Raw genomic sequence first — 24,716 nt, forward strand, 5'->3', positions numbered from 1 at the left:
ATCGGCAAAGGGATTCGGGACCGACGGGAAGGCCGACTAGTAGACCGTCGGCCCTCCTGTACTGGGGCATTACTACTTTCAGGCATGTCAGTCTGGAAAGGGGGTTGGGATACTGGACTTGATGAGGTTGACGCATTAGCCCGACTAGCACCCCGGATTAACCTTGCAAGGGGGTTAGGACGCTGGACTCGGTTAATCTCCACAAAGAGTTCAATTATCTTGTATCCACCCCCAGAAAAACTTATTGTCTGGTTGTACAGTACCTGCCAGACTCCATCATTCTTAACAGGAAAAAGTTGGAACCAAGTTTGGCCTGAACCAGTAAGCATGCTAATTTTGGCCTGAATATCAATGTCATATCGATCCTGATTCAATCCGAGGTTTTGAGAAATAATCGATTTCAGAACCAACAAATCAGTACCCGAGATTACCGGTATTACAGAAACAGGCCCGATATTGTAATAAACCCCATTAGGGCCTGTTAAAATCTCACCACCAGTGTAAATAGATACCATAACAGCCATTTGGTATGAGTATAAGAAAACCTAAAATTAAAAATTAATTAAATTAATTATAAATACTAAATTTTTTAAAAAAAGATAGAAAATAAAAAACTTACGGTTCTGCTGAGAAGAATGGTGAAAATAACGTGAAATGAATCTCTCACTCAACTCTGTAATATAAATTATTTCGCAGGGTGCCCTCTCCCCTCGGAAGCGGCCACTGTGGCCGCTGGCCCCCAAAGCGGCCCATATATTTGCCCGCTTCCCATCGAAGCGGCCATGCGAAATATAAAATTTCCAGCCGAAATTGGTGTTTTGGTTTAATAATTTCAAAAAAATGGTATTTTTAAAAATTTCGGCTTTAACGAATGCTCAGAAAGATATAAAGAGAAATTACATTTTTCTTTTTATATCGCCCTGTTTGTTTGTAAAAGTCTTTTGAGTTTGTTTAGAATTTGAGTAAATAAGTGTCGTGTAATTTTATTTTATGAAAAAACAGATAATATTAATTTAATTTTTGTAAAAATTCAAAAAATTGACGGACAATAATAAAAGATAATTATAGAGAGGACATATTCCCACTTTCCCTTGTTTCCCTCCATCTCTTGAGCTTGTCCGAATTTTAAAAAGAAATTGTATGTCGCATCTCAATTAAAGTTGTCATTATCATATTCTTAAACTGCATAAATATATCCGATTATTCATGATAGACGTATATTAACTATTAAATAATAATGGCAAATAAGAAGTAACATGACCATGTACATTTTCACATGCATAGAAAATTTCCATTCCAACAAAGAAACCCGTATTCCACGGAATTTAGATTTCGGATTCTGATCGAACGATTCATATCCAAATTCAAATCTTGAGTTACTTTAGGGATCGGGACCCAACCGAAGTGATATACTTAATTTGTTTAATTAATAAAAAAAAAAGGAACATGCAATAAAAATAAAAGGCTACATATAATAATTGGTCTCTCGCCACCTGATAGCCTCTATGAGGATCTCAAAATAAAAATAATTGGTCTCTCTCTGGATTAGGGGGAGTGCTTGCCATGCATGTCTCATACTCTTTTCTTTTCTTATGTTTTTTGTTCCCTTTAGAAGAATAACTGAAATTTTTATTTATATCATAATAAACAAAATAAACCAAAACATCTGATTTTGAGATAATCCCACATCTACCCTGACAGCCAATCTACGGCTCCATTCTTAGGGGATCACAGATTGGCTTGATAGTCCCACAAAAGTCAAAAAATATACTGTAATATTAAATATATTTAGGTTTGGAGGCTACGATAAATGTAGAATTTTTCATAATTTGAGATGTTTTGTTTTTTTTTTAAATAGTATAAATAAAAATTTCGGCAAGAATAAGCAATAGAGGTCATGTGTTATCCATGTAACTGACACAAGGCTGCACATGGTTTTGGTTTATCAATCCCATCAAATTTGTTGAGTGGTACATTGTTTTAGGTTTCAGATTATTTTTGCTATGCACGTAGTTCCATTCTACTAACATTAATTTCTATCATTATTCAAAACTTTGACCCCATTCAAATCCAGGCTATCCTCACAGGTCCTATTTATACTCCCGCTTTCTTCCCTCCAAATCATCAAACCTACACAAGCAATTCATCCCTTTCTACACAAAATTAACTTCCGAGTACCCAAAACACCCCTCTTACTAATGGCTTTCACTGCTGAGAAGGAGGCTCTTGTGGTCGATTCATGGAATGCCATTAAAGCTGATGCTGGAGAGCTTGGCTTGAAGTTTTTCCTAAGGTTTATAGAAATATTTATGCTTATTATCATTTCATTACTTGGTTAATTAAATATATGATTGGAAGTAATCTGGAAATTATTGGTCTATAATGAAAATGATTTTAGGATCTTTGAAATCACTCCATCAGCAAGTGGGCTCTTCCCCTTCTTGCGCGACTCCAGCGTGCCACTTGAGAAAAATCCCAAGCTCAAACGCCATGCAATGACTGTTTTTGCTATGGTACTACATCAGAACTGTATTCAATGCATACTTGCAATTTGCTCAAAAATGGATATGTGGATTGAATTTGTTCTTCCATTTTTGTGCAGACCTGTGAAGCTGCAGTCCAGCTAAAAAAATTGGGACGTGTTATCATCAAGGAGACAACCATTAAGCATCTCGGTGCTACACATGTGAAGGCTGGCATCACCAGTGAACATTTTGAGGTAAAAATAGACACATGAAAATTCATGTTATGAGTTGTATAGTTTTGACCATTGTGGCTGACCTTTACTAATGTGTATACTTAGTTAATGAGGTATGCGCTTCTGGAAACAATAAGAGAGGCAGTGCCTTACATGTGGAGCCAGAAGATGAGGAATGCATGGGCTGAGTCATACGACCAGCTTGTTGAAGCTATCAAACAGGAAATGAGGCCTGTCGCTAGATATGAATTTGCTCCCGAGGCAAGATACACCAAGGAAGAAGAGAGCCTTGTTGTTGAGTCTTGGGAAATCATCAAGCAAGATGCAGCTGCATTGGGACTCAAGTTCTTTTTGAGGTAATTATGTTATTCATATGATATTTACCACATAAAAAAGGAGAATTTGGTAATATATCAAACTTTTTCTGAAGAAAACATTTAATCTATGGTCACAACTGTGACTAGAAATAATGATAATATAGAACACATAATGCTGAGTTACAGTGCCGACAAAATCATAACCTTTATTCTTGAATTTTTAAGCAATCATATGTGAACTACTAACAATATCTTTTCCTTCCAGAATATTTGAGATTGCACCATCATCGAGTGGGCTCTTCTCTTTCCTACGCAACTCAGATGTATCTCTTGAAAATAACCCGAAGCTCAAACGCCATGCGATGACCGTGTTTTCAATGGTATATTCTCCTAAAAACCAAAAACTTCTGCCACAAAATTCTCCACCCTTGTTTATTTATTCCATGCATCATTGATCATGTTTCTTGCTGTAGACTTGTGACTCTGCGGTGCAACTACAAAGGATGGGCAAGGTCATTGTCAGGGACACAACTGTCAGGAAGCTTGGTGCCACACATATGAAAGCCGGTGTTTCAAATGAACACTTTGAGGTAAAATTAATTCCATTACTTCTGCTTTATGATGCATAAAAGGTTTCCTGCGAGTGTGTAGATATAAAACTCACTTTTCATATGGAACCATGGATAACAATAAGATTGGTGTTATTCGATCTGTAGGTTATGAAATATGCACTTCTGGAGACAATCAAAGAGGGAGTGCCACATATGTGGAGTGACAAGATGAAGGGAGCATGGAGTAAGGCTTACGACAAACTGGTCGCTGCTATCAAGGAAGAAATGAAACCCGTTCCAAGAGCTCTTCAGGCCACAGAATTTACTGGGGCAGAAGAAGACTTTGTATTGGGATCTTGGAATGTTATGAAAGAGAATGCTGCCACCCTTGGCCTCAACTTTTTCATGAGGTATTTGCCTATTTGTCTTCTTTTTTGTTTATCACAAAAGAACTTTGCATCTAAGCTCAATGGAAAACATAAAATTTTAATTATTATTTTTTTAGGATATTTGAGATTGCACCTTCAACAAGCAGCCTGTTCTCATTCCTACGTGATTCAAGAGTTTCTCTTGACCAAAACCCCAAGCTCAAACGCCATGCAATGACTGTGTTCTCTATGGTATTTCTTTCTCTCGATCCCTTTCTGAACTAAAATTAGAAATGCATAGTGCTAATCTTGTAATAAAACTTCTTTGCAGACATGTGACTCAGCTGTACAATTGCACACTCTAGGTAAGGTAATGGTGAAGGACGCCACTTTAACAAAGCTTGGACATGTTCATTCAATGGCTGGTATTACCCAGGAACATTTTGAGGTAATAATGCAACTTCCTAATATCATATAAATTAACTACGAAATTACCATCATTTTGTGCTAAATTGACTATCATATGAATTCAACCAACTATTATAGGTGATGAGGTTTGCACTTTTGGATACAATAAAGGAAGCAGTGCCGCACATGTGGTGCCCTGAGATGAGGAATGCATGGGCAAAAGCATATGATAAATTGACCGAAGCAATCCAAGAAGAGATGAAGACCCCAGGAGAATCCACAATTGTTAAATACAAAATGAGCTCACCTAAATTTACAGAAGAAAAGGAAGCACTGGTACTTGACTCCTGGAATACCATGCAGAGTGATGTGCCGAACCTCGGTTTGAAGTTCTTCTTGAGGTCTCTATTCTCTACTTCCGTAAATCTTCTAACAGCATAGGTTTTTCTGCAGAATTGGAAGTACGTAGTGTGTATAACTTTTGTTTGCATTAACTATATATAGGATTTTTGAAATCGCACCATCAACGGTTGGACTCTTCTCTTTCCTAAGAAATGCTGATGTTCCGCTCCACAAAAATCCTAAACTGAAGCGTCATGCTATGATTGTGTTTTCTATGGTAACAACTCATTTCACAACTTGTTTGCACAACATCCTATGGTGTTTCAATAGAACTAGATAATAGTTTACTGATAACGATTTTATTCCAGACTTGTGATTCAGCAACGCAACTACGTAGAGCTGGCAAAGTTGTTGTGAAAGAGACATCAATTCAAAAGCTGGGAAACACCCACTTTAAGGCCGGAGTTATGACTGAACACTTTGAGGTAACATTTACATATGCATCATGTTTCTAAAGCTAATCTCTAATTATGAAATCGATTAATTTATTAATTGTGGTGAATTTAGAAAACTGGCTAACATTAGTTCTTTTTTTACGTGTCAGCTGACTAGGTATGCACTTCTGGAGACGATCAAAGAGGCGGTACCTTACATGTGGAGCCCACAAATGAAGAATGCATGGGCTGAAGCCTTTGACAACTTGGCTGCAGCAATCAGGGAAGCAATGAGGGCCTATCCTTCCCTCTAGAATTGTGTCACCGCATTTTGATGAGCAAGATATTTTGTTTTTGAATTGCTTTGAATAAAAGGAATCCATTTCCTAAAGTTGTTGTTTGTTTTTCTGCTTTTGAAATTTCAGATTTCTTTTTTTATTAACAATGAAATTCAGCTTGTATCATGGGCAAAGTGAGAGCATTTTGTAATGGAAGTAATTAAGGTCTAAGAGAAATTTTCTTTCTATATATTAATTATGAAACTGAGAGATTTACAAATTTGTGGTGCTTCCTACAACTTTGATATGAGATGATCTTTGAACAGGCCCAGGCCAACAAGCCCAGCACTGCTCATGACAATTGAAGGAAAAATAATGCAAGCTTTTCCAATTAAAGACTTGAATACATCACCCACCAAACCAACCATATTCTTTTTTTTTACTATCTACTTACACTCTTTAAATTTGCATTACTATTTTACCAGGTAAGGTGTGGTACAAACATGAGCAGCCACAACATAGCATGTGAATTTCCACAGAAAATTCCCATGAAACGGCCTGGTACAAACATTCATCGGGTCAAGTCAGATTGGCTGTCAAACCGAGTTAACCAAGGAAAAGCTTAACTACCTATTAATTTTCCTAACAAATAAAGGGACATAAATATCCAAATTTGTCCACAGCAATTACGTTTGATTTTGATCATGAGCAGCCACAATATAGCACATGAACCCATAACAACTTTTTTCTAATCATAGCAGTCAATAGATTAGCTGAACACGGTGTCACAAGCTTGCTGCTGCATGCAATAAAGATTCTAATTTTTTTTTAGCAGGACTGACTTTTTCAATCATATTAGGTTGGTTTTTCAGACACGGGGATAGAAATATTAATGGTTGGGTTTCTTGCCTGAAGGAATTTGGATATAACCTTATTTAGAGTCGGATCTAAACCATCCAATCCATGTTGAGTTTGTGTCAACATTAGATTCACGAGACGGTTTAGATTCATGCTGTTCTAAATCTGTCCATACGAATCACAACATGGATTGGTAAATATTAACCGGACTCTGAATAAATCTATGTCCAAAGCCCTTCAGACAAAATCTCATCCAACATGGATTGGTTTGCTTTGAAATTTAGTTAGGGGTTTCTAACCCAAAATTACTTCGCTTTCACCATTAATCAATTAACTTGTTTCTCGCTCTTTAATAATTATACTGATACCTTTAAGCATTTTAATGTAGAAACAAGTTTGTAGTCGAAAGCATTTCAATATACACATACATGGCCAAAACAAAACTACCAGAGAAAAGAAAGATCAGTAACTAAAGCGATAAAAAAGGAACATAGTCACTAATACAAAAAAGGATAAACTAGAGTACCATGCTACCATTAATCTCAGTAAGGAAACTGGCCCTGTACATTCCCGTGAGGATTGTAAACACAAACTGTGAGCATTGCGGCTGGAGCCCCACCACCACCTTTGCTGACACATGTAACCTGGGCACACCCAATCTCCACAGAGTTCCGCCACACCACTTGAGTATAGGTCCCACATTCCTGACCCTGAGCACAGGTGTTGCTCGTATGATTGTAGTACTTACCCTGGTTGATCCAGGACCCCACCGCCTCAGCCGGGCCCATGGGATAGCTGGCCCACGCCTGGTTTGCTCCATACGGGCTTGAATTAAGGTTGGCAAAGCCGCAACCAGCTTTCTGTTGCGCATTTGTGATTTGGGAGGCGCTGAGGGTTAGGTTTTTGCTCCATTTGAGAGGACCTACTCCGACGGCGGCGCGTGCCTGGTTGTGTGGGGTCAGGAATTGGTCGGAGATAGTGGCTTGGGGTTGAGCTCGGGCTGACGTGGCTGGCAAGACACCTGTGGTGGCGAGAAGAGTGAAGTAGAAGAATAGGAGGTAATAGGAGCAGTGAGAGAGGAGAGATGCCATTATAATCGTTGGTCACTTGATTCAGTCTAAAATGGGTTCAGTCTCGCTTGGTCTTGTTTGGTCTTCCCTCGGAGATGAAACATAATTAATAAAGCTAGCTTGAAGGCTGTGCAGGGAAGTTAGACGCAGCAATAAATCTAATCACATGATACACTGTTTGCAGACAAAAAAAAGAACAGGTTAAAAACCGCATAGAGCCGAACTTTGATTACGTGGCTCAGCATGTGATGCCCATCAGTCTTCACTAAACTTAATCAGAACCGGGCAACTGATCCGTTCATTGATTTCACTAAATTTAGTAGGCGATCATACATTACCGGACTGGCATCCAAGGGACGATGGCATAAGCATGTGATGACTCAAATCAATGCAGATCATCCAATTAAAAAAATACAGAGATCGGATCAAAAATCAATTCTCTATTCTCATTGGAGCACAGATCTACATGGTTATGTTTTTTTATCAATCGTACTTGCCCCATCATTTATAGTAACTATGACTGTTTTTTTCCTGTAAAATCCGATTTATAGTAACAATGACTGTTCTTTTCCAGTTACATGTACAAATAGTTTTAAGTACGGATTTTGCATTTCAGACAGCTAGCTAAAGAGATAAGGCATTGGTTGGTTCAATTATGAAGATTTGGTTTTTCCGGTTCCTATCAAGCATGCATATCATCCTTTAAGAAATAGCAACAAAGAATGCCAACTGAAAACACAGGCAAGATCATCCCATATCCATATCCTTGAAAACCAGATTCATCATTTTTACACATGTACCCTTATTTGAGTTGTCCAATGATATTCCCATAGTTCAAAAACAAGAAAGGCACAATATCAAATCACTACAGCTACCCCAACATGCCACATACCACAGAATAAAAAAAAAAATGACAAATACCTTATTTGAGTTATTTAATCATAGTCCCATAATTCAGAAACAAGCAAGGCACAATATCAAATCACTAGAACTACTCAAACATGCTACATACCTCATACAACAACAAAAACATAAATGACCAATCTGTCAATAACAACACGTACAAAACTACTAGACAAACACAAACAACACATACAAGACACTAATCAGTTTACAACATCACTCGTAACATAATTAACTGTAAAGAGCAGCCAGATACTAGTAACCAAGAATCCTAATGTACAGATGTTAAGTAAGCACAACCCATGAGAAAGATGCACGAGTGAGATGGAGCGAACCAATACTACAATTCACCTACATTTCTGACTTGACAAGATGAGTAGATGCGGCCGGTGCCTTCACCGAGGTAGGTTGATACTGGAGCCAATCCTTGGCACAGAACAATGCCTCCACCAATTCAGGACGCAAGGAGCTCCTGTACTCATCCAGAACTTTGCTCCCTGCCCCTACACTAAACACTGACGAGGTTGACCCGCCCCCTGTCTCAGAAACCATGAACATAGGAATACCAAGCACATCACGCGCCATCTTTGAGAGGGTTGGATACCTGACACTGTTCACCTTCCACCAGTTCAGAATTTCAAATTCATGGTGGCGAGGTACCAAAGCTTCCTCCAAATACTGTTCTATCTCTGGCCGGGCTGGCTGAGTTACTGCAATTTCTGACAGATACATATCAAAGTCCACAAGCCTATCACCACTGTTCCCAACTGGAGCTGTTAGTGCATTTTTCTTGCTTTTCTCACTCTCATTACTTGGTGGGTTTGCGGTAGCAGCATCAGCATGATTCGCCTCCTCCCCTTGCTCCACATAAGCAGGAGTGAGAGGCAGGGGCTGTGCCACATATTCCTGGTACAACTCATGGATACCGTCACTCACCATTTTCAGATACCTCGGGGAATCCTCACCATATATCTTGGAGAAGCTGAACTCCACCAGCTTCAACTTAAAGCGTGGATCCATAACCACTGCAATGGCCAGCACCAGACTGCAGTCTTTCCAATACTTGTCGAACTTCTCATGCATCTCTTTCGCTACATTGCTTATCATGGGATCCTCACTCTTGATGGCGTTTATTAACTCGTGCTGTATCTTCCATGCCTCATGGTAAAATATATTGGACGTGGGCTCAGCAGTGCCTGCAACCACATTGGCAGAGTCATACAGCAGCTTCAAGAAGGCACAAACAACTTCAACCTTGCGCCAGTCCTCTGGCGAGGGTGCTTCATTGTATTTATCATCACACGTCTCGAGCACAGTGAATGCCTGCTTGTAATCCAAGGCTGCATGAAGCATTGTGTAAGTCGAGTTCCACTGAGTTGCCATGTCGAGCGACAGCGTTTTAGTGCTTGGGACTTCAAGTTGCAGGGAAATCTCAGCAAATTTCTCCTCACGGGAGGTAGATGCCTTCACAAACTTGATGCTCTCACGAATGTTGTAGATGATGCCATGAATTGAAGCAATGACATCTTGTGCGACCACGTTGAGGATATGGGCATAACAACGAACAACAAAGAGCTGACCCTTGAGCATCAGGGTGTGCTTGTTGGAGAGGTGGTCTCGTAGGTTGGCACTGTAAATGTCATGCGATGAGCAATCATTGTCAAGGGTAATGGTGAAGAGGCGGTCCTTCATGTTCCAGTCAGAGAGACAGAGGCTGATAGCCTCGCTCAGTGCATTTTCAGAATGAGGGGAGGACACCATCAAGAAGTTCAGCATCCTTCGGTTCAGCTTCCAGTCAGAGTCGATGAACTGTCCAGCCAGGGAAATGTAACCCAGCGTCTGGCTCGTGGTCCACAGCCCTATTGTCAGGCTTATCCTTCCCGGTATGTTTGCAAAGGTCTGCACATTATGCCAAGATTGTTAGTGCATTGGTGTGACCTTGTGAATATAGCCAAGTGTATGGTAATTTGCATTACTCAATTTTGCACCACAGCAAGTTTAGTGATTCCCTGCTTCTTCTCTTATTATTGTATGAAAATTCAACACAATAAACTTTTAACAAGTTCCTGATAATATATTATGAAAAAAAAAAGTGCAGAAATGTATTATGAGATATTTTACCAAGCACAAGACATACACACACACCCCACCTAATGGTTTCATTTCACAAGTACAGCATTAGAAACAACACAGTATCCTTAACAACTTATTGTTTACAAACTTACAGAAAAAAAAAATTTCATTCAAGTCCTTCAATATGCATGATAGAAAATACAAAGAGAACATAAGAACAATACCTGAATGAGATTTTCCTTCTCCCTCTGATAAATGGCGAGGATCTCTCCTTCCATAGACCCAACATCCAGCACCTTGAAGCGTGGATTGAGACTCTCAACGAAAGACACAAAAGCCGGCTGCTCCACAATGTGTAGAGGGTAATCGTGCAGTATTATCATTTTCGCCAAACAATTCAAGCTCCTCTCTGGGTCAAACAGAGCATTCGGGTAACCTGAGACCCGATAACGCCTCTTTAGCTGCGGTTCAACGGAGCCACCATCCTGCTCAGACTCAGTGCCTGCTGTAAGCGCCAAGCGCGATCTCTTCTCACTCTTGATCATGGGGCACGATCCGTGGGTGATATGGCGCTTAAGATGGCTCGTGCCGGCAATTTTTGAGCCTGAACTGTATGCAAAGGTCTGCTTGCAAAGCTTGCAACAGGCACGAGCAGACCCACCCGGCACGTTCTGAATGGTGAAGTGATCCCACACTGGCGACTTCTTCCTCCCACGACGGCTCGGTTGTGGTGGGGTTGCCTCCTCTTCGTTTGGTATTTCTGCGTCACTGGTTATCTCCATTTTTTTAGAAATTTGATCAGCTGCACCTTACAAGAAGGCTTATTTGTATCAAAGGAAATTATATTTAAACAACTAAGTGGCATACGTCTTTAGCTAATAGGACAATTGCAAAGGTCTTGGCAGATGCAAGTTTGATGTATATAGGAATTGAGGTACCTTCTTTTAATTAAAAATAAGATAACTTCAGAAATTTCAGTGCCAAATAGAAGATCAAAAACAAAGTTCATAGCATAAACACAATTGCAGTAATATAAATAGACATTACTTGACAACAAAAAAAAAAAAAAATTATGAACTGCTGGCCATGACAAAAATCTCACTTCACTTGTAGTAAGCATTTTATCCACTAGTACCAAATATTCTGACTAAAAAACAGTGTACAATAAAACAGGTAGAAGAAGACCCGTTATCTTACTTATCTGGCTAGAAAGTATATAAGGAGGAAAGGGGAAAGGTAATGAAGGCACCCCGCCCAACACTTCATTACCTTTCTTCTATTTTTGCAAAGAGAGGATTCAGCTCCTCCCTTCCCCACCTCCATGACTCCAAACAATCAAAGGTGCAAGCAAAATCTAAAGTTATTCTCACTACTCCACGACGAATTGACGACAGATCTGGCCCCAATTCCAAATCAACCAAAATTAAAAACAGAAGTTTAAGAGAAGAAAATCGGTTCTACTTACAAGAGATCTGGGCTCCGGGACTGATTAATCGGCCAGATCTACTCCGAACATGTGCAAGTAATTCGATTTTTTGAAATAGAGAGACGGGGCTTTTGAAATTTGGGCTGTGGAGTCGAGAGATGGATCAGAAGAAACCCTAGACGAGAGAAGGGGAAAAGAAATTAGTTTTGAACTTTTAATGAAATGAAAGGAGGTGGCAATTTGACCAAGGAATGGACAGATGTACGACAGTCGAGGTAAAGTGTATTTAATTTTAAATGGGCTAATAGTAAGGCCCAATGGGCTTCGAGGTTTTATCTGACCTACCTCATGTGCTCTGGCTGTGCTTTGTTAATTCTTTGTGCCAGGCGTAGGCGGGTAGTATCTCTCTCTTCTCTTAGTCGGTTCTTTCGAATTATCTGCTTCCTCCGACGAAAACATCTGTGGGCCCAGCCCATGCTTCTTTTTACTAGAAACAAATATCTTATATCTTAAATTTTTATTATTAAAACAACAAATGGATTGAACATTTTGTTTATGCGAATAATTTTATTTCCTTGAAAATATTTTCTTTCAAACATGGAAATTTTATGAAATAACTCGACGACGATTTATTGACATGGATATTTTCTCATACGAACACATTTTATGCTAAACTTGAGAATAAATAAAGAATCATTTTTTTTAATGAGTGCAATTATATGGAGATATAAGTTCTATGACTCGACTTTGTCCTTTATGTGTTTTTTTATATATTAATCAAATTTGATTTATATGACTCTAGTCACCAAATTTTTTATTTTATTCAAAATAAATTTGATACCGATTTCAAAGTCAAACCGCACACAGATAGTAAGGGTGTGATCCAGAAAGGATGAGAATCCTTCATTAAAGAAAAGGAATGAAAAATCTACACAATAACGGGATGCCCACGCCATTCACCTGCTCCATAATAAGAGAAACAGAGAGGGAGCAGAGGGGAACGATTATTGTTCGGAGGGAAGAAGAGAGGGGTGTCGTGCTGATTTTTGACAAAATCTGTCACTCCTGAATCAAAATATATAATTTACTGTTCGAAATGAAAGTTCACTCGTTTATCTTGCTCTCCCTTTCTTTTTTTTTCCTCTACGTTCTGAAGTACAATCTAAAGGTAATTAAGTAGCTTCTTTTTTAAAATTTAGTTGTAAACTTTGTAAGTGAAGTAGATAAGCAAGCATTATCGTCTAAAATCAATCTGTGTTAACTTCTCAAAACTCCTATCACTATACAATATTTTCTCAAAAGTTGTCATCATATAAATTCAGGTACTATAGTTGAATAGATTCTTTTTTTTTAATCAATTATTAATCTGTGTCTATTTTGAAAAAAAAAAAAAACTACAATCTATGTACAGTTAGCATTTTTTAAATATATAAAATTTAATAATTGTCTCTTTTTTATTAAGGGGGAATTTCACGTATACCCCTCAAAAACTTCAAAATTACAAATTTGCCCCTCTAAATTTGAAAATTACGTATTTTTCCTTCTAAAGTTCAAAAACTCACATATTTATCCATTTCATTGTCTTTTATATTAAAACTCACTCTAGATATATAAAATACGTATGTTACCCTTCATTAAAAGTATAAAATGCCCCATCGAACTCAAATTTGAATCTAAAAGTTTCTCTACTGTCCGATCCGTGTGCATCACAATAAGATTATTGTGTGTTTGCTTCAAGATTTGTGCTAATCTAGCCCTCATGAATCTCAAAGCAATTTTAATCCGTGTGCATCGCATTAAGATCTGTGTACATTGCTTCAATTTCCGTGTTTGTCGCTTCAAGATCCGTGCTAATCTAGCGCTCGGATCGCAAAGTAATTCGGACGATATAGGAACTTTTAGATTCAAATTGGAGTTAGATGGGTGTTTTATGCTTTTTAATAAAAGGGTAAAATAGGTATTTTATAAATTTAGAATGTGTTTTAATAGAAAAGACAATAAAATGGGTAAATATGTGAGTTTTTGAAGTTTAGAGGTGGAGATATGTAATTTCAAATTTTTAGAGGGAAAAATACGTAATTTTGAAGTTTTTGAGGGGTATACGTGAAATTCTCCCTTTTATTAAAAACAATTATGTAATTTTTTGAATAAAAGTTGGAGATCAAGTCATCCAGCTATTTAATATTCACAAAAAATTAGTCATTTAAAATTTCGAACATGTGACTTCCCACACACAGAGTATTGTTTTTGACACTAGATCAAAAGTTGATTTCTTGTAATTATGCAATTTAAGTAACATTTAAGTTTAATAAGGAAAATTAGAAAAACAAAAGTCAAGTTGCCAAAAAGAGAAAGGATAAATTTAAGGCCAGCACCCCGTAAAATTTATCTAAAAATTTACAACACTGAAATTAAATTTTTACACCTCAAAATGTTGAGAAATGTAAAATTTGATCTGCAAGCACATTTTAATATATCTAATGTTGAACAGTTTGAACTTTAATTTTTTTTAAAATACAAAGTGTAATTTCGGTATCACTAAAAAATGATATAAGCAAATCCCTTTCTAGATATATATAATGTTCAAATCAAAGAGTGTGCATGCAAAAGAGTTGTAAGTAGGTTTGGGTATAACTGGTATTTTCCAAAATATCCACTGTGAATGCGTATGATTGCATGTAATAAATAGATTATCTACATTTTCGCATATGCAAATATAAATATTTATCCAAATTTTGGTATGTGAAGCTCGAAAATTTTGCATAACCCGACCGCCTAAAAATATACGGATTCAACAAATATTAAATTACAGTGATTTATTGTAACTTGAATGTATCCTAATTTAATGACTATGAATCGGATTATAAACACCAATAAAAAGTGTAGCGGACAATTAAAAAAATTAAGTACGTTATTATTGATTCTATCATGATAGATCATATGTATGTCACATCGTGTTATGTCATATTACGTGATGCGATTTATAAATCATGTAAAAATAAAATACTACGGCATGTCATGTCACACAACATGTGACAAATTTTTCCTACGTTATTTTTTTATTTTAATTTATTTTGCAATATTTTTACTTTTCCGTATATTTTAACTTTTTGTTTTTAATGAACTAACTTAAAGTATGAAAAAATAAAAAAATTAACTACACGACATGAGCAGACATGCAACGTGACCATTCTTTATTATTTTATTTTAGTTGTGTTATATTTTTTTTTCTTCTTTCACTTGACACAGGGAATTCCGTTGAAATTTTCAAGTCTACTGTGACACTGGCTGTACTTTTCTAGATGTTGTTTAAGATTGAAAAATCGGATCCAAATTATTATATTCTTGTGTTCCGAAAGCAGTTGGCAAAGTTGGGAAAGCGTCTCGATGAGAAGCTATGCGTTGCAACTTACTTTTTACGTTCAATATGTGATGTACCATCTGTTTTTAATATTCATATCAAATAAGGTAACAAAATATTTCTATTTAAATCAAGACTGTCGGATCAGAATCTACACGAATATTAAAAGTGATATGTACTGTGTACATTTCACCGGTTCAGATTTTGATCGTACGGTCCGTATTTTGTCTCTATGATATTTGTGGCGGTAGAGATCTCTATGATATTTTGTTTTGCGAGGGCATAAATGAAGTTTGAGATTTTAGCGGTATGACGGAATTCATATCCTCCCCGGTACCGTAATAGGGAATCTTTTAGAATTATTGGATTTGGACCGTTCTTTTTAACTTGGCACGAATCACAAAATCCAATAATATTGTCTCCTGTGCTAGTTCGAATCTCAAAGCGACTGAGAATTAATCTCAAACCGTAAAATGAAGAGAATCTTTTACAATATTGGAGAGAATACTTGTCCGATATAACAGTATTTACAAAATTCATCCTTTTTTTTATTGTTGGCGGCAAATATCGGCAACTAATATATTGATAAAATAGTTTATTTACAAACTAAAATTCTAAATACATGTTCTCCGATCACTACCTATACACCGGAGAACACATAATGATAACCTCACAAGCATTACATGTTCTCCCTCACTACCTATAAAAAATTCATCCTTACAAATATAATTTTATTGAGCTCTTCTGTTTGAAATAAAACAGGCACTCACAAGCATTTTAATGATAACCTCGAAAATTTAAAATAATACAGTGAAATTTAAATATCGTAGTTTACCATGCCATTAGTATGAATGATTTTATATATAAAAAAAACCTTTCAAAATACAAATAATGATCACAATGTTGACAATCTAGAAAAGTAAATAAAGGATAGTTAATTTTACATAATTCGGATATAGATCATCCATTGCTTCTAAAAAATCATAAATAGTTAAAGAGTATCAGATGAATTATTTGTAAAAATTTATTTCCTCAATTTATGAAAAAAAATAAACAGATGAATTATTAAAGTACAAATAATTTGTCACAAGAAAGGATTACAAGCCAACCAATCTGTGGTCAGCCAGACAGGAATTGACTCATGAATGTCATGCATAGGTGATTAATATTAAAAGAAAAAGGCTGGAATGGTAAAAAAAAACCACTTAATTTGTTAGGTGTTGATCCTGTTTAAAAGAGCATGACACCTCGGCTAGTAGGTCAGCAGGGAACATATGGGTCAAATTATTCTCAAATTATTCTCACATTAATCTCAAGTTGCCTAAATTTGTTTACAACTTTATCAACTTCACATGTGATCAGAGGCGCCAAACTAGAAAGACATGCAATAAGAGAGCAAGTTTGGTACGTACATGCATCGCATGCAAGGCTGGTTGCTAACCGCCAAATTTAAGAAAATCAAATTAAAACGTGCCTTTGCTAAACCAAGTTAGTTAATTAGGACCCCTCTTTTTTGGAAATGGAGATGGATAATTGCCCCCATATTTTGTTTTTGAAGGTATTCCAGCGTGTTCATCAATCATCATATCTAGATGCGGAGCCATGTTAAACAGATGGGATCACCTGACTTTTATAAAATTTTAATATTTTTTTTTTATACGAGAAGTATATGTACATATATGTGATTAAACGAGTTACTCAACTCGAGTCAGACTAACTCGAATTTTAAATGAATAGGTTGTTAGCGAGTTTGTTATATACCGAGTTGAGTTTGAGCGGTTCACGAGTCACGAGCTTTTTGTGCATCCCTAGCTAGGCATAATTAGACCCTATGAGGCCACTTTGTTTTAGAAAGAACTAAATAAAATGATTTAAACGAAACAAGCACGTAAGAGTTGAAAGTTACAAAAAAAAAACACACCTTCACTGAAGTTGTAGTTCAGTGGAGAATGGAAGACACTTTGTCCACCGCATGGTACTTCGATGAAAACACTTTCTGACCCAATCCAATGACATAATCCCTCCACCAAACCACTGCCTCGATGGAGGTGTGATTTCAAAAATTTCCGACCTAGCAGCTCACCTTCTTCTTATTCTCCTCTCTTCCTTCCAAATCGTGAAACTCCTTTGTTTTTAATTTTTTTTATTTTATTATCTCAAAATACTCAATCATTTTTCTATCCAACTAAAATAGCTCCACTGAAGCAAAAATTCGATGGAGCAATTTAGCCAAATACGTGCCTCCATCAAACTACTGTTTCAGTGAAGCAATTTTTTTTGCTAGCAAGTACTTATCTCTCATTGAATTATAAAGTTCATCGGTGAATTTATTAATTTTGGACAAAACAAAATCAAAATATTTGATCTATAATCAACAAAATTAACTTACGAACTATAATTGGACTTAAAATTTAGTAACCTTTAAAAAATTATATATATTTGATTTAATCGAAATCTTCAAATATATTTGCATTTCACCTCTTTACTTTCGAATGATCCCCGCTCCCTTAGTAACTTGACCTCATAATCTAAATTTCCAAATCCGCCTCCAATCATATCATACCCCATAAAGCCATAACTAAGTAATGGGTCTTTCAATTAGAACGTGATTTTAAGTATCAATTTGGGAAATTTTAATTGGTGCGCTTTATGCCTTTATATCCCCAGTTGCTCGTGATGGCGATCTGTAATTATTGTGTTAATTTGTATGTCAGATCGACGAAAAATGTTTAGATGGCACACTGTTATTATTATTATCATTATTCTTTTCATGGAATTAAATAAATTTATAACGAACTTTCAAATAAACTCAATGATAAGATAAACAATTTTTGAGGTTCGAATCCAATAAGCAGTTAAATTAACAAATTATTTAGATTATTTTAAATATATTAGTACGAGCATTAATTAATTCCCTCAACTAACTTGAACGAGATATAATAGTACATTCTAATTAGGTCTGAGTAACAGACTCCAACATTATCAGGAGATATAAATTGAAGTTTAAGTTCAATTTTGTGATACTCTAGCATGACTGTATAGCCTCTCTAAAATATTATTTTATGGTAAATTAAACATTATAAATTAAAAGATTGTTTTGAATGATCCAGAAATTTTTTTCATTTTCAAAATCCAAACAGTCTGTTCAATATTCAATCTATATTAAAATGTGTTTGGAGACCAATTTTTAATTTTTTTTTACTATTTATTAAGTTAGTTTTAAAATTACTATTTCAATGATCTAGAAATTTTTCACTGTTTATTAAAATCAGCGATTTTAAAACTGACTTAATAAATAGTAAAAAATTACAAAATAAATGTGAAATTTGGTATCCAAGCACATTTTAATACAGGGATCATATCTAACGGTTTGAATCGACCGTTTAATGTTTGAGAATAAAAAACCAATTAGTTATACCACGACTTCGGAACAAAAGTTTTTGTGTTGATACAGACTTGGTATAACTTATATTTGGTTCAATTTTTGTGTTGATACAGGCGTTTATTTTATTTTTAAACGGCTTTTAATCCATGACCACAGCAGTTGCCACTTGCCAGCCTATTTCAATATATAATGGGCTATGTTAATTCAATATTTACTTATTCAGTGATGATCAGACTAATGTGAAAGAAAAGAAAAGAAAAAAAATGTTACAATCTCTGTGTATATTTTTTTTCCAGTCTTGTTTTATAAACTCCTTTTCTTTTTTTAATAAAAATTTAAAGTGGACTTAGACATATTTACTAAAAGTTTTGTTCTTAGAAGTACATTTCCTTGAGAGAAAGAAAATATAAAAAAAATGATAAGTGTTTAAAAAGATAAAACAGAGGAAACTAGAGCTAGCTAGAAGCTAGGAGACAGACCAGATCATATTTTAATTGCCGTTTTGGAACTTGGTACTTGGGTTGGTACTTGGTAGTAATTATAAATTTGTAATGCCAGTAAGGCTGTAATTAATACAGAGTTATAAACTCAGCATTTATGCAGCTAATCTGCCAACTTGGCAGCTGCTCACCTGTCAAGGTTGCTGCATGTCTCAACCACAATATTACATATATATGTATATGGAGTTAGGCTGGGGTGCTATGGATAGCATAGTGGCCTTTATGCTACGGCTCAATATTCGATTTTTCAAAATTCAAACGGTCGATCCGAACCGTTCATCTTATTCTCCATATTAATATCTGCTTGGAGACCAAATTTTACATTTTTCTGAATTTTTTTACTATTTATTAAGTATTTTACAAAATTGTTGATCCAACGGTGGCTGCACAAAACAGTAAAACCGTTGGATTAGCGATTTTCAAAGTGGCTTAATAAATAGTAAAAAAATTCAGAAAATTATAAAATTTGGTCTCCAAGCAGATATTAATATGGAGAATAAGATGAACGGTTCGGATCGACCGTTTGGATTTTGAAAACTCAAATATTGAACCGTAGCATAGAGGCCACTATGCTATCCATAGCACCCCAGCCTAACTCTGTGTATATGTAGCTGCCTATGTGTAAAGACCTAGATTCCCTCTAATTATCAGTTTCAAATCATACGTATATGCTCATTTTCATGATGTTTTAGCAACTCAATTATTATTGGTCCCAATATGCCGAAAATTTTAAAAATATCCTCAACCACAAAATAAATAAATCAAAAGACCATTATTTTATAGGAATTCCATAATTACTCGGACTGTAACAACAAATATCGGACTCCAAAAATGAGGCCGTCATTTGTCGTTGCGGCCTCATTCTTGAAATTAAGAGGCAGCTAGACAGTTGATCTTATAAATGCAAATGACAAATATCGGCCCCTTTTTTAGAGTCCGTCATTTGTTGTTGTGGCCCTGATAATTCTGAAATTTTTATGAAATAATGATTTACTTTTTTTGTTTATTTATTATTTGATGAGGGTATTTTTAAAAAATTTCGGCCCAACATGAAAAGCGTGTGAGTTTAATGTGCCTTTATAGCGTTCATTGTACTGCCTTGCCAGTTGCCACCCATCAATTCTATTTCATTGTGCCTTTTGTTTTGTTCCTCAAATAATCCACCAACCAGCTTAAATTTCACTTAAATTTCATCATTACATAATTACATTTCATTGTCTTATCTGACAAATTAGTTCGGCGATACAGTTCTCAAATCTCAAGTAATACTGCATTGCCTTTGTTTTTAATTTCTTAAGCTAATTAAACCCTAAATAATAATTGTGAAGAGAATTTTCTCTTTGACGAAATTAGAATACAAACTTAAAAACAAAAGATAATAGTTTACAGCTGGTACTGTATATACGGTAAGCAGTATCTTTTTTTGTCTTTGACTTTTGCATCGAGAAAGAGAAAGAAGATACGCTATGACAATCGTACACGGTCAGAGAGTTTCCAGTGAATTTGAATCCTCTGAGATATCTCAAACTTTGCGTGACTTTATGGAAAATCCAAACCGTTTAGTTACGTTATACACGAATCTCAAAGCATACATATACGGGCCCCCTACATCACTCCCGAATAGGCACCGGAAACGTCAGTCACGCAAAAGTTGAGATATCTCAGAGTATTCGCACTAGTTTCCAGTTAGGTGGATCCCACAGTAAACTGGAAAATGTCATGGCACGTTGGTGATTTGTACAAAATCGAGGTGCAAACTGTCAAGCACTGAAGCACATATCCCAAAGTAGAAGACAAACAACGAAAGAGCAGTCAAGATTCCCGCTTACTATACTTCCCAAGAGGGTTACTATTTCCAATTTTAAGCCACGTTTTGTGGAAGGAAAAGTCTAAGAAATATATTATTTGAATCAACAATTTAAAACAGAATTATTTTTTCTTCGATTCATCTTACTTCATTAGAGGGTATGATTGTTATTGGTCTCTGTTTAATTAAGCTTGCATACAAAAGATAGCATACAAATACAATAGGCATTATTTGTGTGTTGAAAATTCCAAACAAGTGAGTACAGGCTACAGCTAATAAAATTGAAGTGGTTCTGATACCGGACTGTGGGGCCATCATGGTGGTCAAATATATGTTAGTACGTAATGAGAGATCCGGGCTAAACGACAAAAAGTCCTTTTTTAAAAAAGAGCCATGTCATCTTTAACAAACAAAAATTTGTAAGGCATGAATTATGTTGTTAGTCTGCTCGTGCCAATTTAATTACTTTGTAAGATCTCCGTTGTTTTTATTTCATTATTTATTGTTTTATCAGTCAATGATTGGTTTGAAGGTTTAGTATACTTAAATTTAGGAGTATATACATAGGGATCAAAGAAAAAGATATCAGTTTATTCACATTTGTTAGTTGTTACTACATTTTAATATGAGTTTAAAATTATGAACTTGAATGAATGCTTGACAACAGATAAAAAAAAATAGAATTAATGGAAAAATTAGTAGGAATCTTCATATATATTATATAACTTAAACTTACCTGTAATTATTTTTTTCCTCTATTGACATGCAAATATGCAATGAATGCTTAATTTACTTTACCAGCAGGAACCTTCCTGTCAATTCACACCTACGCCGCTACGCGTATATATCTGGTATCTCTAAACTAAATTAACATCGGTTCAATATATATATATATATATACATGCTCATATTAACCTACCAATTAATGACCGTCGTACGCAATGTGCATGCATGTGAACTATCGGAGTAGATGAGATTCGATCATACTGGCATGCACAAAATTAAACGATGATATTATTTCTGGTATGTATGTATACGATTCTGCCAGTATATGTGTTAGGTATAGTTGGAATAGATTAACTAGAGCTTAAGTTAAGAACATGGTAACCAATCTCTTCTCCATTAAATCAATTAAGCATTCCTTCTCCATTCAATTAACTAAATATCAATTCCCCAACAAATGATAAATAAACTAAAATTATATATATCCTATTGAATATATTGCATTCTACTCCGGAATGGCACCGAGCTCTGTTTCGAAATCTCTGCCTCTGCTACTTCCCCTACTAGACCTCCCTTTCCTTTTTGCCTGCACATGGCGCAATGTATCCTCCGTAGACCATGAACAGTCACTACAGGGGAAATCCAACGGATCCTTGCCGTGGCCCACCAGAGCAGCACTAGCTCTAACCGCTAGCGCTGCCATTTCATCTGAACTAAGTCTACGGCGCAGCATAGAGCCCGGAAGCAAGAAGTACAGCTGGCCGAGCTGAAGCTCGCAGTCCGGTCGGATGGCTGACACATGGCAGCCAGGCTCAAGATCGTCGGAGCTGGAGAGGAAGCAAGCGGAGTGGTCCACCGAGGCCTTTTGAGTGACGTGGGATGCCTTGATTGGCCAGGAAAACTCCTGCAATGTACCGTCAGGTAGGACCACCTTGGCAGTGGGAGGTGATGACCGTGATGACGTGTCAGCTGCCACGGCGGTCGCCTCGCATGAATTGCATGCTCCCATTTTTATGTCCGTGCCAATGCAAGTTTGAAATTTGGAAAAGATATATAAATATTGATGTATATACGACGAATGGATGGACGTGTGAATGTATATACGCTTGGAAACTTGTTAAGAAATTAGAGAATATGTTATGTATGATTTGCTGAGAAACTTCCAAGACGATGAGAGAAGGTATGGGAGGACAAGGTTTCTGAGGTTGGGTTGCTATATATAGCAAAGAGGCGGCGTGTGAATTTGTAAGCTAGGCCCGATCTACTGTTGTACACATGTAGTGATGCCGAGATGTGATAAATTTTTATTATTTATCGCTTCACTTAAGTAAGATAAATATAAGTCAATTAATTGATTCTTATTTTTTTTAAATATTTTTGTGTGATTTTTTATATAATTTACAGAAAAATGTTATGGTAATATAAAATTGATCTTTAAAAATTTATATGGTTGATTTTTTATGTGTGTTTGATTTTTATAATTTGAAAGTCTGATTTTGTCTTTGTTTGTGAATATTAACTTAATTAAATAGTTATTGAATATGGAAGATTAATGTGACCAATATTTGAAACAAAAATTCAAAACTGCCATCATGCATACCCAACATGAATTGACTCATTAATTAGTAATGCAATTATTTAGTTTTTAACTTTTAATACTACCATATTGCGATGTAAAAAGGTAGAGAAATTTTTTTTTTATGCGATCTTTATTTATAGATAATATATGTACTAATTAGTTACCAAGTCACTCTTTTCTCTAATAAATAAGATAATAAATAATACCAAAAATAATATTCAATCGAGTTACTTGGCATCAAGAAATAATTTTTACAAAGACGATACACTATGTCAAAAATGTCACATATTATAAAATTTGTCTTATTTGCATTATAACTTTATACATTTAGTATTAGACTTGTATATATCTTCTATTGATCCGTTAAAATGAACTAATTATAAGGTAAATGTAATTATGTAAACGAATAAATATACTACTTTATCATGTGCATGATATCATAAAACATGATAGAAGAAATAATGTCTTCATTCTCTTATTATTTAAAATAAAATTATATGTAGAAAGTTAAACAATAGTTTGCAAAAATTATATTCATCATAAATACAAAAAATACAAGTAAATAACTAACATTATATTACTCATAAATAGATTTAAGAACATCCTTCTTTTAAAACTCTTCATTTAGGGTGTGCTTCACAAATAGAGTATGTAATGGAAAGGGAATTAAAGAAAAAGGAAATAAGCGACTTCACCTTCTCTACACTCTAAATCGGAGAGAAAAATGAATGAAATTATTAAATTTGTATATACAGTTCACTTTCTATTCCCTCCATTCTCTATTATTTTCTCTCAACTTTTTAAATTTTGGAGCAAATAAATGTCTCTGATCAAGTCCGATCATAGACTTTTTTTTTTTCCTCCTTTCTCCTTCTATTTGTTTTGACTCTTAGGTTGTGCTTCACAAAATTCACACGGAGAGGAATGTGAAGAAAGAGAAAGAAATGATGCACTTGCGGTTCCTCTCGCTACAGTAATTCTTACACTATGATTTGAGAGATACAAATTTGAAAACTTTGTATAGGGCGTTACTCTCATTGTAGTAGCACATTTCCTCTCCTCTCTTCGATTTTGTTCTTTTGGAACAAATAAACGGCTTAGGTAGCCTGCGTTTCTCTTCGATCTCTTTCGTTCCCATTCTTTTTCTTTAATGAAAGAGTTTTTATCCCTCTCTGGAGTCTGGAGCACAGCGTTACATAACTCAAAAGTTTAATTAAATACGGACCGTCTGATCTACTTTAACACGAATATTATTGGCAGCCACGCATTTTATCTTAAATCGGATGGTCCGAGTCTACACTCAAGAATTGAGTTACCTAGTAGGATCCGAACTCCTGCCCTTGACTTGGCCTCTTGACGTTGTTAATGTAGACCGGGATCACAGAGAGCATCCGAAGAGAATTCAAGGAGCGACGCGTCTGAGCTCAACGAGCCGTAGAACCCCTTCACATACCAGCGAGTTGTACGAACATTATCAAAATTGATGGGATCTGACGCCACCTGTAACCTGTTTCTTTTCCTTATTCAAGCTTTGTCAGCTGCACAGTAACAGGAACCCCTGACTATATGTTGTAAAAGTAAGTAAAATCAAAAGGTCGAAAAGACATTTAAGTGTAAAATTTGTTAGAATTGTTG

The 24,716-nt window shown here is 35.8% G+C and overlaps 4 protein-coding genes across 4 annotated transcripts; 1 reads left to right on the forward strand and 3 right to left on the reverse strand.

Annotated features, from left to right (window-relative positions):
* The first annotated feature begins 2,033 nt into the window (after positions 1–2,033).
* LOC144565174 (uncharacterized) lies at positions 2,034–5,633 on the forward strand. Its single transcript, XM_078314847.1, has 13 exons — positions 2,034–2,293; positions 2,399–2,513; positions 2,603–2,719; positions 2,804–3,054; positions 3,281–3,395; positions 3,489–3,605; positions 3,732–3,976; positions 4,072–4,186; positions 4,266–4,382; positions 4,481–4,743; positions 4,847–4,961; positions 5,053–5,169; positions 5,289–5,633. Exons 1-13 carry the CDS (start codon positions 2,199–2,201, stop codon positions 5,430–5,432), a joined length of 1,926 nt encoding a protein of 641 aa, XP_078170973.1. The 5' UTR covers positions 2,034–2,198; the 3' UTR covers positions 5,433–5,633.
* Positions 5,634–6,589: 956 nt separating this feature from the next.
* LOC144565369 (STS14 protein-like) lies at positions 6,590–7,421 on the reverse strand. Its single transcript, XM_078315104.1, has one exon. The coding sequence runs from the start codon at positions 7,343–7,345 to the stop codon at positions 6,797–6,799; it is 549 nt and encodes a 182-aa protein (XP_078171230.1). The 5' UTR covers positions 7,346–7,421; the 3' UTR covers positions 6,590–6,796.
* Positions 7,422–8,237: 816 nt separating this feature from the next.
* On the reverse strand, positions 8,238–17,655 carry DAYSLEEPER (BED zinc finger and hAT dimerization domain-containing protein DAYSLEEPER). Its single transcript, XM_078315332.1, has 4 exons — positions 17,566–17,655; positions 11,570–11,757; positions 10,525–11,068; positions 8,238–10,126 (listed from the first exon to the last, which is right to left on the reverse strand). Exons 1-4 carry the CDS (start codon positions 17,653–17,655, stop codon positions 8,579–8,581), a joined length of 2,370 nt encoding a protein of 789 aa, XP_078171458.1. The 3' UTR covers positions 8,238–8,578.
* A 4,220-nt stretch (positions 17,656–21,875) lies between these two features.
* On the reverse strand, positions 21,876–22,680 carry LOC144565434 (uncharacterized). The gene has a single exon (XM_078315191.1). It carries the CDS (start codon positions 22,509–22,511, stop codon positions 22,008–22,010), a length of 504 nt encoding a protein of 167 aa, XP_078171317.1. The 5' UTR covers positions 22,512–22,680; the 3' UTR covers positions 21,876–22,007.
* Between the last annotated feature and the right edge of the window lie 2,036 nt (positions 22,681–24,716).

This window comes from Carex rostrata, chromosome 14, assembly GCF_964058835.1.
Source record: "Carex rostrata chromosome 14, lpCarRost1.2, whole genome shotgun sequence".
Classification (NCBI taxonomy): Eukaryota; Viridiplantae; Streptophyta; class Magnoliopsida; order Poales; family Cyperaceae; genus Carex; species Carex rostrata.

Bases quoted from the DNA above. Each gene is read 5' to 3' on its own strand.
- DAYSLEEPER (XM_078315332.1), bottom strand. From the start codon at position 17,655: ATGGGGTATGATATGATTGGAGGCGGATTTGGAAATTTAGATTATGAG. The intron at 11,758-17,565 runs GTGAAATGCAAA...TCTTGTAAGTAG, and splicing joins GATCATTCGAAAGTAAAGAG to AACCGATTTTCTTCTCTTAA. The intron at 11,069-11,569 runs GTAATGAAGTGT...GGAGATAACCAG, and splicing joins TTTGCAAAAATAGAAGAAAG to TGACGCAGAAATACCAAACG.
- LOC144565434 (XM_078315191.1), bottom strand. From the start codon at position 22,511: ATGGGAGCATGCAATTCATGCGAGGCGACCGCCGTGGCAGCTGACACG.
- LOC144565174 (XM_078314847.1), top strand. From the start codon at position 2,199: ATGGCTTTCACTGCTGAGAAGGAGGCTCTTGTGGTCGATTCATGGAAT. The intron at 3,396-3,488 runs GTATATTCTCCT...TTCTTGCTGTAG, and splicing joins CGATGACCGTGTTTTCAATG to ACTTGTGACTCTGCGGTGCA. The intron at 4,383-4,480 runs GTAATAATGCAA...CAACTATTATAG, and splicing joins TTACCCAGGAACATTTTGAG to GTGATGAGGTTTGCACTTTT.
- LOC144565369 (XM_078315104.1), bottom strand. From the start codon at position 7,345: ATGGCATCTCTCCTCTCTCACTGCTCCTATTACCTCCTATTCTTCTAC.